The sequence below is a fragment of the Varroa jacobsoni genome, unplaced genomic scaffold, assembly GCF_002532875.2.
Source record: "Varroa jacobsoni isolate VJ856 unplaced genomic scaffold, vjacob_1.0 scaffold_369, whole genome shotgun sequence".
NCBI lineage: Eukaryota > Metazoa > Arthropoda > Arachnida > Mesostigmata > Varroidae > Varroa > Varroa jacobsoni.
Genome location: NW_019213271.1, coordinates 84,688 through 96,624, shown reverse-complemented (window position 1 = coordinate 96,624; position 11,937 = coordinate 84,688). Strand labels below are relative to the sequence as shown.

Sequence of the window (11,937 nt, the reverse complement as noted above, 5' to 3'; positions counted from 1 at the left end):
AACTAAAAAGCAGTCTCCACGAGGGGAGCGTGCCAAAAATTGCGGTCTAGAATCAAGTTGTGAGGAAGTAATAATGGTGCCGAAATACCTTATAGGTTGTGTAGGCGGTACTGTGTTAATAGAATTGGCCTAATAAGTCAATTCTCTGGTACGAATTAATTTTTGGCCAGTAGCAGCAACGTTTCAATAAACGATTTTCCAGTAAGTTAGGCAAGTGTGTGAGATCTGCCAAATAGTTCTTGTTAAGTATCAAAGCAGTTCGGTCCGTAACAAAACACCACAAGCCGCCAAAGTATATACCGAGTCGTGACTTGTAATTGACAAATATACTTTGGCATATATTAATCATATTTTTATTTACATTTTTTATATATTTTTGTAGGAGTGCAAATCATTTTTCCTATTTGTGTTTACCTTACGGAATACTACTTGAGCATTGCGAGGCGCACGCATTTTGCTATGAACCTGAAGATGTGTGTGCTGAACTAGTTTTTTTCAGAGGAAATTCTTTCACCTCGATGCTGGTACCGAATGTTCTAACGTCATCTTTTTAGCACACAGTGACGCAGGCAGGCAGTCACAGATTAATAAGGGCGCATTTTGCTGATAGGCAAACTTACCTTTCACATTTCGCCTCTGTGATGACAAGGACGGCGTGTCGGCTCTTTGAGCTACTAAAGGTTGTTTCATTATGTTCTCTTGTGTTAATCCCATTCGTAAGCTTCTATATAAGCCTGTTCCATTGGTGAACCACGATTTCTCTGTGTGAGAGGAACAGAGAATGAGGTTCTAATGACGTTCATTGTTTTCTTCTCACAGATTGTACAGGGTATTTGCATCGACCTACTGTGTATGTGTTTGTTTATGTCACTCTTTTACGTCTTCCGCTGTAAGCTGTGAGTTGTACTTAAAAATTTCGTAAGTTATAACCTGTGAAGCTCATATTTGCATTAGGGTGCAATTGCAAATGCGGATGCATTGGGCTCGCTACTGCTTTATACACGTATACAATACTTACAAATTATGCTCGAATGAAATTTGCAGATGCGTGGCACAAGCCCTCAACGTCTGCCTTATCTCTTAGGAGGAGCAGGGACCCCGCCTTTCGGCATGCAGGTAGCAATTATTTATGAAATGTTTTTTTTTAGTCTATTTAAACTAATGTTTTTGCCTTTAATGTGCAATTTGTTATGTTAATACAAATACATTTAGGTATATTGCAGCATCGTACCATGCTACCCGTTTGTCCCTTTCCCGCTATGACCGTTACGAACCGATCTAATGAATTGATAGCAATTACTAAATAAACAAAGTACGTCTTTTACTTGTTGGTATCCTTTTCCTTTATTTTGTAAATGTATCTGATTTCACGTGATGCAGAGGGGTTCATTGTCAAGAGTACCGGATAAAAGGGAAAACCGACTGGAGGCACTCGAAAGAGTTACGTTCTCTGGGGAGTCACGGAGGGTTGAGAGCCCCTATTATAATCCCGACGCCGCAGGCAAAGCAAGGGAACCGTTTTTTCCAAGCGTTTTCCACCAGATCTGCAAGCTGGGACAAGGTAGCTTCGGAGAAGTATACAAGGTACTGTGAATTATCTTGTTCTAATATTCTGCAATTTCGATCCTTGATTCACTTGAAGCAATCAAGTCGACACATACCGAAATCAACAGAATATTAACGTTTTCGAAAACGTGATCGTTATCGACTTGTTGCCTGTATTAGCCACTTTTTGCTATATAAGTATGTTCTATATAAACAACAAACTGAAGCAACCGCGATAAGATACTCTTTTCCGTAAGCAGACATAGAAGATATAAAAGATATCTAAAACAGAACGAAAACGATCGCGTTAATTTATTTCGTTGAAAAAAAAATGTATATAATATTTTTTTATACATATTTTATATATATATATATATATATATATATAGTATTTTTGTATCAGTAAGCCCATGTAAGAAATAGTCGCAATTTCAGAACATAGTTACTTATTTAGTGCATCTGATTCGAACGATGAAAACTTAGTTGGCTTGCGTGTTTTCTTCAGTAGACGCGCAAACCAGAATCTGATAGCTTGTTCTACAAATATTAATGCTCGACGCTCGGAATTCATCAAAAAATAGCTAAAAAATTAACTTTTTTAAGAATCATTCTACCAAAATTAGAAGAAATTGTCAAAATTTGAATAAAGCAAATCCCTGTGATTGCTTTGACTACAGATTCCGTAATAAAAAAGGCTATATTACTAAATCAAAATTTATATCCTCGCGTGTCTGAGAAAGCGTCAGTTCATTACGAAGAAGAGCACTTAGACGAGTAACATTTTCACCGACGTTCACGATAATTCGGTGTTATCCCGTTTATGTGTACCTAAAATATGTTCTTCGAACTGTTAGAAATAATAAATTTATACGCAGCTAATCCAGCATTCTTTCCACAAAGTAATACTAATAATTTGTGTATCCTCCAATTTTAGTGATTCACATTCAGTTTTCGATGCTAGTTATTCTATTAAACATTTTTAGGCTGTCAAAGGTGTATCTTCCCTGCCTGAACCATTGTTGCACATTGCTATATTCTGCCGAATTTCACTTAGTCCCCTTACATTTTCCAAATTTGCAAAGCTTGCTCCTTATTCCGCACTGTCTATGTCAGATCGCGATGCTCACAATGCATATTAAAAAATCCAGTTCATTTCAAGTAAGCGAGATGTTAAATGAGAAATAAAGAAATCTCCATCGCGCGCCACCAGCAGATATCCTCCCATTATGAACACAACCTTTAATAGCGAGCAACAAACTAGTGTGCTGGTAATGATAGTGTTTTGAGAACAAGCTTCGCACATAACGCCTAGCTATACCAGTTGTGAACGATCAAAAACGTAGGAGTTGGAAGCTTTAAAGGGTCCTGACCAGCATGTAACCAAATCTGTGAAATCTGTTGTTGTACCCATACATTTTTTAGATTTTTGATATTAATATACTACTCTGAGGCACGGTGTTCGTACTTCAAAAAGCATTTTGAAGGATTCGATGGTACACAAAATTGAATTTATAAGGTAAGTGCAAAAAGAGGTGCAATGTATTAACAAAAGAGCTCATAAAGGAGTGTATGGGACCTAAGTCACTTCATATATTTTTCGATATGTTTCTTTTAAAGAAACACATGTGTAATTCTTTCAATCTTTGAAATTTTTAGGTCCGTTCAAGAGAAGATGGGCACTTGTACGCAGTAAAGCGCATAGGACAGGAATTCACTAATGAGCACGTTCGGCGCACTGTTACGCGTGAAGTTCAAATAATGGAAAGGATACCCCCTCACCCAAACATTGTTGGCTTAAAATACGCTTGGCAGGAAAACCGCGTGCTTTATATTCAAACAGAGCTATGCGCGATGGATCTTATGACGCATTTGGTAAAAGAATACACCCTTGGTCGAATGCTAACTTGAGTCAACGATGTTAACAAATGTTAGCTTGAAAAAAGCTAATATAATAATAGATTAATAAATAAATCATGGCTACATTTTCTGGTTCAGTAGTAGGTAGTTAGTAGGTATTTTTAGCAGAACATATACACAGTACAACCTGGAAACTAAAAAGGCTGTCTATTGTAAAATTTGTATTTTTTTTTGTAATATTTACAGAACCTAACGAATCATTTGCTCGCCTGCTGATTTGGTTTACAGAAACATCTCACTGATGGGGATCCCAATGATTATCCAGATCCAAGACCCACAGCGCCGGAGAAAGTGCCCGAGAGCCTTTGTTGGGCGGTATTAGTTGATTTACTTCAGGCTGCGGAATATTTGCATAAATTGAGGCTAATTCATCTGGACATCAAGCCGGATAACACGTTCCTCGGTTTACGAGACGGTTGTTTTAAACTCGGCGATTTCGGTGTAGCAAAGGGTAAGTCTTCTTTCATGGAAACTTGATTAGAATCAAAAATGCCAAAGGTCGTCGATTTTTAACGTTTGTATTGATAATTCGGGTATTTCTTACCTACTGCCTCCCCAGAATTCGTGGTCAGACAAGAATAAAAAAAGACTAGGAGAATGTGCATTTTAACGAAAGTAGCGCTAGCTGCCCCTGAAATACCTCAGACATTGCCTTTCCGCTTGTTTCAAAGAGTTAAAATAGAAATACGGAATGTGTGATAGGAAAAGAAAGCACAAAGAAATCATAAGATATTTAAATCAATAACCCGGTTTTGTCTCGGCAGCAAACACAACAAACCATAGGTAATTTGCTATCAATGGTACGAATACTTAGCGGTCTTAACCCTGTACAACACATGTTCCCTGTTTTTTAAATCGTGTGTTAAAGAATAAGTAATTATTGTTACAAGTTAGGATTCCTTTCAATGGTAATTGTTATGTGATCGTGTCATTAACTAATCTGATAACCACGATACCAACTAACTGTTCATGTGTATTCTTAAATGCAGATGCAGATGAACCGGGTTTAATGGACGATGAAGGTGATGGTCGATATTTAGCTCCAGAGGCGCTTAACGGAGTAATTACCGAACTAGCTGATGTCTTTGCGATTGGATGTACAGTTGCACAGATGGCATTAGGTCTCATCCGTCCGAAGCACAGAAACTACGGAGACAACTGGTTAGAGCTCAAGACAGAGCCAAACAGTTGGACCGCAAACGAGTCGCTCGCACGTGACATACGAAGTAAGTGAAGCGAGTCATTGTAACTGGCGTATCGAAGTCGATAAGGAACGTGCGGCATCCTGTCATGCACGTATGGTATAGGAAACTTTTGGTGCTCATATCTACCATCGTAACAATTATAGTCTATTGCCTGCTTGGTAATCATATTTTTACAGTGAAAAGCCAGGATCTCTGGGGGGTTTTGAAATTGATGTTGGCCGAGGATCGAGTACGGCCATCTGCGGCAGCTCTCCTTGAGAGTCCGATCGTGCATCAGCATAGGCAAGCGCGACAACAACAGTTAGCGCGGGACCGAGTCATGTACGTCATATATATACACACTTCCCGCGGTTTATATTTAAGAACAGCGCTGTCTTAACACGCCGTCATCTGATTTATAGTTTGTGCTGTATGAAAAAATATTCGCAAGAAAAAGCTTATTTGATACACTTAATCCCAATGTGGGGGCATCGAGATCCTGTCTTGATATCAAAGCCATCAGGTTGTACAAATTGTGAAAGCACCTTCCGCAGATCACGATGGCAAGCATCGAGTGGTACGGTATCTTTACGTTTGGTTTACCTTTGCAGTTGCGATACTACTCATGCGCGGTTCACTAGCACAAGGACTAGAAGATGTTGCACCCTTGTATACTCTTTCTAATGAACAAGAGTTAGAAATATTACAAATTTTAACATGATGCTCCACAAGAAGAGCCCCTTTGGCTGTTGCCAAGGGTAAAAAACCTGTCAGGTTGCTGCTTCCAGGAGATACTGATGTCATTAAATGTTTGTGCTTTCTGCTTTTGGCTCCGCTCGGATAGATCACGTGTTCGAGGAATAGTTTCAAATGTCGTCCAAATGTTGAGTAGTTTCCTACCCGTGGACGTTGTATCAAAGGTGCGGGCTGTTTTACCAAGACAACAGCAAGAGCACGCACAACCTCAGCAACAAGCACCGTCCAGGAGATCGCTGTTCCCACCTGCTCCAGTTACACCACGGGCAAGCATACGAGATCCTCGTAGCGCACGAAGAAGCTCTGACCCTTTACGCAACAAAGGGTATGTTCATTATATACAAAATAGCAGGTCTAAATGGAGAATGTTTCTTACGCGTTGTTTCTAAAACCGTGTCTAAACGAAAGCATAATTCAACAAAATTTCCTGCATGTGCAACCACCGAAAACGTAGCCGATCGATTTCGGATAAAATTCTAGGTTGGGATCGTCCAGCACGCACCGAAGGATTAGACGGTAGCTGATTTTGTTCGAACTCTGAAAACAACGCATTGACTCTATGGCGAGTTTTTTTTTAATAGGACTCGTTTTCGTCTGGGACTAGAAATAGCTGATGAACACGTGCCCATTACGATAAACAGTCCGTTTTGATTTTGTCGCCGTGTATGCTATAGGATGTAGTCAGTTGTACACGAGTGAAGCTTTGTGATTTCTTCGTGCTTTTTTCTATCGCATCGCTTTCGTAGAACATTACGCCATTCATGCCAAGTTTCTCTTAGGTGTTTCAGAAGGAGCGCAAAGCGGGGTAGGTTTACATTTTAATGCCAAAATCTCAATGATTAACATTTATGTAAGAAAATTAAATAGCGTGTCATCACGTTCCTGGCCTAACTTAGTTGCATCTCGATTGAGCTTATAACTTTTTCTGTTATCATTGTCACTCGTTCATCATTATTTTTGCAGGTTTGGAGTGCGCGAAACGCCAGATTCGGATGATGAAAGTAGTGCGGCTCCAATCAACCTTTCCGGGGCCTTCGCTGATGAAGCATGAAGTCATTCTGATCAAGAGTGCAAAGGTTATGCGACGGCGGGCTGACTGAGCTCACCACCAGGACTGAGCAATCTCAGATAAGACTGAGTGGCATCACAAATCGTTTCTTATACTTTGTATCTAGCTTTCCACTTTGTCACGTGTAGCTCGACCTCATTTACACTCGCAGAGTGGAACAATTCTTACTACGCAGAAAGGTTATTATTGACAGGTTAAAGGTTTATGACTGAAAGGATGTAAGATATTTCGACAACGGCATACTGAGGTCTATATTGGGGTCTTGCATACGCCTTAATACAGGTCTTGTAGAAGACTGTCAACATCTGGTTTAGGTCCTAACAGACCTCAATAATGGACTCTCAAGCTTCCAAGAGGACTTGATACCTCGTAAGTTCTCGTAAGGTACCGTACGAATCCATCAAGCGTCACATGCTCCGTATGAAAATTAATTGCTGTTAAAGTAAAATATCAATGAACGAAACATTAAACCGGGTGTATCCTGGGATGATGGTTGACATCGATAAATCGACTTGTTTTATAACACACACGACGCTATTATCTGTTTGAGGTCTGACACCTACTGTTTCTTTTAATACGTCTTAAAACGTATCGTTATTTCATACGATTCGAATAAGAGCAGTTTGACTTTGTTCGCAGTTGCGAATAGCGCCATGTCGTCCTCAACATTTAAAACACATTGTGATTTGATACAGAAACTATCATAACTGAAGTGGTTTCTGTCTTTTCTCTATATTGGTCTGTTCGTTTTAGGTGATACTAATGTGGAGCTGACTCTAGGCAGAACTCCAAAACTTAAAAGGCCATTAAATCCTTTCGTTGGTTCATGTCCAGATTGTGCATCTAGCAAGAAATCGAGCTCAAGTACTTTTGGCAGGAATTTAAGAGGGAAGGAACCAGATGTCGTAATCAACTTTAATTTGAAACAGTAAAATTAAAAAACCGTTGTTTAAGGCGCATATTCACGTACGTTTATCGATTAACATTTATTGTGTGATTGCGTAGTGTAGAGAAGGATTAATTTAGATATTTACCTATATATCAAATAGAAGCTAAAACAATAGGCTGGGCCCAGCTAATATTGTATAATTAACCAAAGCATTGCGGTAATTAATAATAGTAAAAATAATAAGCAAATTCTAGAATGGATCAGCAAATACAGTCATATTAAAGGCGGCATTTGTCAACGCTAACCTCACAGGATGAGAAGAGAAGCACTGCTTGTGAAAAGTCGATGATCTTATGGGGTTCTCCTGCCTTTAAAAGCAAAACTTCCATATGACGCGCTGTGATTCTAATATATTGAATGCATGTATGTATGGGTATATAAGAAAAAATAGGTATTACCATGTGGTCCGAAGAGATGCAAAAACAGCTGTACATTTTACAACTCCCGGTCGGATAGATAGGTATACGTGAATACGTATGATCATATGTGTAAGTCATGTTCGGTCAGTTACTATACTCGTAACGTTGACATAACCTTTATTTATTGGTTTAGGTAAAGTGTCACATGCTTTGTAGGGCCACTATACGTAGTGACGAGTATGATGTTCTTGCAAAATGTTTTTGACAGATTTACACCTATGCTGTCCTCCTACATGTAGGTGTATGGGCTAATTTACAACATAACAAATACGATGAACCTAAGAAACAATTGTATGTCACATATATGCTCTATATGAATCGAACCAGTTGACTTGGTAGGTAATACCAGTGGGTACCTACCCTCCTCCACATTTGCGCCCTCGCTTCGAAAGTTTATCTCCGCTAAATCGCAGGGTGACAACTGGCTGTACCTAGTATTCGCCGCCCAGGAAATACGCCAGTATAGCAGTACTTGTACCGTTTATCGTCGTGCAGATTCATAATTGGAACGTCGGTCCCTGTGTATCCGCGTGTTGCCATGTATTGTTTCGAAAGCAAACACTTCGATTGATACACGGTTGAGTATGTATGTTTGAAGCGGTAATAAGCGCATCCTTCTCCGGTCTGGAGAGAAGTGTGCTATGCCTGCAAATATTCTCGATTTTAGTTGTAACGGTCAAAATAGTTGTTTCGTTGTTTCTCATGAAAGAAGTGTTTTGTTGGCTGTAGCGTACAAGGTGCAAAACTCGTATCAACTACGATTGCGGTCATAAATAGCGTGCGAGCATAGACAGACTTCGTTTCGTGATGGGAGCCAGCCGTCTGATAAAATGTCTAACGGCGATGCCCAATGTAAAATTCGAAACATAGAGGTGATGAGCGGCCGCCACATGGACTGGACGTTGCTAACTAACTTCAAAGCTGTATCCATTATAGTGAGGCTTTAATTCTGTTGTATAACAGCATATTGCTTCTCTATCATGTCATCTTTAGTTCGATCGAATTCTCTGCAGGTGAGTTTTGTACGTTTCCCCCTGTAGTTGAATGTCCATGATACCCACAGATTTTAGAAAAACAAGTGGTTTCGAAACGCCGTTTTGCTTGTGCATAGTGGTTCGTAACGTCTAGACAGTTAATCATCAGACGGAACAAATATGTTCCTCTGAGAGCTGGTGAGGCTAATGTTTTGAGAAGAAGGGCACAGAGAAATCGACGCAAAGGTTTGTTCGCCGTTCAACCTACCGAGGATACGGAAACACGGCAAGGTCGACCGCGCTGTCTGTGCAGATGTAACATCTATTGTGATGCCCAAGTAAAAGTAAAATGCTCGTATATATTAACAGTGAGAAATTTTTCTATATTTAGTTTTCTCTAACCCGTCAAGTATGGTTCCTGAATCAAATTTGCACAGAGTTTCTGACACCTGTATATTGTAGTTCTGTTGGTATCGTATGAAGTTAGGCAGGTCATTGTGTGGTGATCAAAAGGTCGACCGCATTATACGTCCTCGGGAAAGACTTCAATGCGGTTTCTTACGAGGTCCACTGTGCTCCGGATGCGTTAAAACCCCGTTTAATTTTGTTCTTCCGATATAGCATGGACGAGCGTAATGAGTAAGAGTGATGAACTGGCAGGTTATAGAACGCTCGAATATATCAAGTTTGCGGTGACAAACGTTAAATAATCACAAATGACGTGTTTCGCAGGAAAGCCTTTGATTACTAAAATGATAGGTTTTTTTAAGTTGTTCTGCGTGTTCCACTTCATACTCTTGAGAAATGTCGATGTGTTTCTATGGGTATAAGTTCAGCCTAGATAAGATGATCACCAGGTAAAAGATTATGTAGCAATTATTTCCTTTTCGAGTTTTTGATCATTTTGAAATTGAGAATCGACGCAATGTTACTAGGGCAAACGAAACTGCATATGATTTCAGTAAAACATGACGGATCGCTTAAAGTCGAAGCGCCACTTTATTGCAAAGATGACCTGATGGATGAATGAATTGAGTGGCAAATACAGTCACATCGTATTCGCCTATTTCACCTATTTCATTTTACTTGAAAGGTCTTTCAAAGGTTCAAGATTCAGAGATCCTTTGTTCTTGATGGTATAATGTAGCTATGAAATCCGACCATTGTCCGTACGTAGAATTGCACTGTACAAGTGAATTGAAATAGCGCAAACAGTTTTGGCTTAGAAAACCTTGATTTACTGATACATTTGTTAAGTATATACATGAAAATTAGCTCATCCAAATTAGCGACGCTCCGGATTTAGCATCGAGAAATCATTTTTTGGTGACTTAACTACCGCTGCAGCAGCGAATAAGGACCGGTGTTAACTGTATGAAAAATATGTATTGAACAATTGAGAGCATATCGGCAAAGTTAATGGAATATATTACTGTTATGGAGTAATCTAATAATATTAATAATAAATAAAGATAATAAAAACTGACTCATGACTGAGATATATTTAGAAATAGAAATAGAGATTAGGTCAAAAACAAAGTACTCCAAAGTACCAGCGTAGCGGGCTAAATGGGGCTTGTCTCGTTTTGATGACTGAACCATACTAATAACTAGTATAAATCTTGATAGAACTAATGCTAACCAATACAACCAACTGTTGTTGATATGTCGGATCAAAATAAACCGGAAAAACAATGTCTTGACGCATATCTCACGCACTATCAATTAATTGGCCCGGGGTATATGACGACCATAGATTAGGCTTTTTAGGCTACTATGGCCCAAAAGCGTATCAACGTATATGAATTCGCTGCTCACAGTCATCAGCGCATCACTGATTGTTGTGACTGAACATTGTAATCATTTAGGCATGTTCAAAGATTAAAGCAATGGAATACGCCCTTAAATATCAGTTCTGCGGCCGAAGTGAACAATGACGAGCTGACCATAAGGAAAAAAGTACTGTGACGGTAGTTGTCCAAAGACCACACCGTAACGCTATAGGTTGGCTAAACTGGTATTATTTTACACAGTGTCATATATATGATCTCAAGTTATGTGTACTTCAAAATACATGCGTACGAACAATCTATCTGCAGCTAAATAACTCACGTAAATAAATAAAGCTAAATAATTCACGTAGGTAAGTATATATAAAGTGAATAAGAAGCAGATAGGTGTAAGATTATGTGTTATCATCTGGTAAGCTTTCTTTTCACCGTCAATGTAGCATTGCATTGCATTGTGTTGTGCTTCCACAGAAAGCCGGAAGCCTTTTGACAAGGAGATCTCTAGAAATTCGATGAATGAGAGGGTAACCGTTATTCGATATGATGGTGTCGTCATAATTCAAGGATAGATCTACTATGCTACGAAGTATTTTAACAACAGCAGTGTGGAACTTTGTCCCTCGCTTAAAAGACAAAAGGACAAACTGCACAAACAGCGTTTTTGGTGACTCCAATACGCGGTATAAGTAAACAATAATTATAGGTTATTTGTGTCTTACGAACAAGTTGTCTTTGTTAAATCGATGACTGTATAATGGAGCTACATAATTGTTTGACCTGAGTTGTTGAACCTTGCCGTATGTTTTACATAGAACTATAATAGCGACTTATTGTTAATGTCGTTAACAGGTAGTGTCTTACTGTACATAAACATTCGTAGCACGATCAACTAGAAAATATTATTTTAATTAACGTTATTAACGTAAGTAAAATACTTTACCATTTTAGCTTAAGTCGGTTTTAGCTTCACGAAGCAAAATGAAAAAATCGGCAGACAAATGGGTTTGCTATCAAACCATGCATTGAAGAATTAGCAAAAGAGACAGACTTTGTGTCCGTTGTGTCAATTGCATGCGCTTAGCGCTACCGCTGCCGTTAGTATTGCTATATCTAGGTTACATGAGACCTTCAAACGGCTCAGCCCTTCGAACTTATTTGATCGTTCGACTACTATTGACCCTCGGGGAAGTACCAACAACTATTAGTATACAAACGCATATTAGTACGGATGATTTGCAAACCACGACATAGCTTCAAAATACGAATGGAGAAGACTTCCTACAGTACAAGATCTCGACATATCCATTGATTCTTTGAGTATCGATTATTTGTCT

The 11,937-nt window shown here is 39.1% G+C and overlaps 1 protein-coding gene across 7 annotated transcripts in view; it reads left to right on the top strand.

The window, feature by feature from the left end:
* Window positions 1–10,299, top strand: part of Myt1 (protein kinase, membrane associated tyrosine/threonine 1) — a 12,625-nt gene extending 2,326 nt beyond the window's left edge. For 3 of the 7 annotated variants that reach the window (XM_022832066.2, XM_022832064.2, XM_022832070.2), the window contains 9 exons: window positions 1,045–1,116; window positions 1,381–1,584; window positions 3,202–3,417; window positions 3,691–3,913; window positions 4,452–4,688; window positions 4,844–4,988; window positions 5,491–5,727; window positions 6,366–6,840; window positions 7,225–10,299. In XM_022832066.2, coding sequence (XP_022687801.1) covers window positions 1,045–1,116; window positions 1,381–1,584; window positions 3,202–3,417; window positions 3,691–3,913; window positions 4,452–4,688; window positions 4,844–4,988; window positions 5,491–5,727; window positions 6,366–6,453 — 1,422 coding nt within the window. In that variant the 3' untranslated portion in view covers window positions 6,454–6,840; window positions 7,225–10,299. Of the gene's footprint in view, window positions 1–513; window positions 681–752; window positions 897–1,044; window positions 1,117–1,380; window positions 1,585–3,201; window positions 3,418–3,690; window positions 3,914–4,451; window positions 4,689–4,843; window positions 4,989–5,490; window positions 5,728–6,365; window positions 6,856–7,224 lie in introns of those variants that run through there. The other 4 variants (XM_022832069.2, XM_022832071.2, XM_022832073.2 and 1 more) reach the window with 4 other exon arrangements.
* Window positions 10,300–11,937: the final 1,638 nt, after the last annotated feature.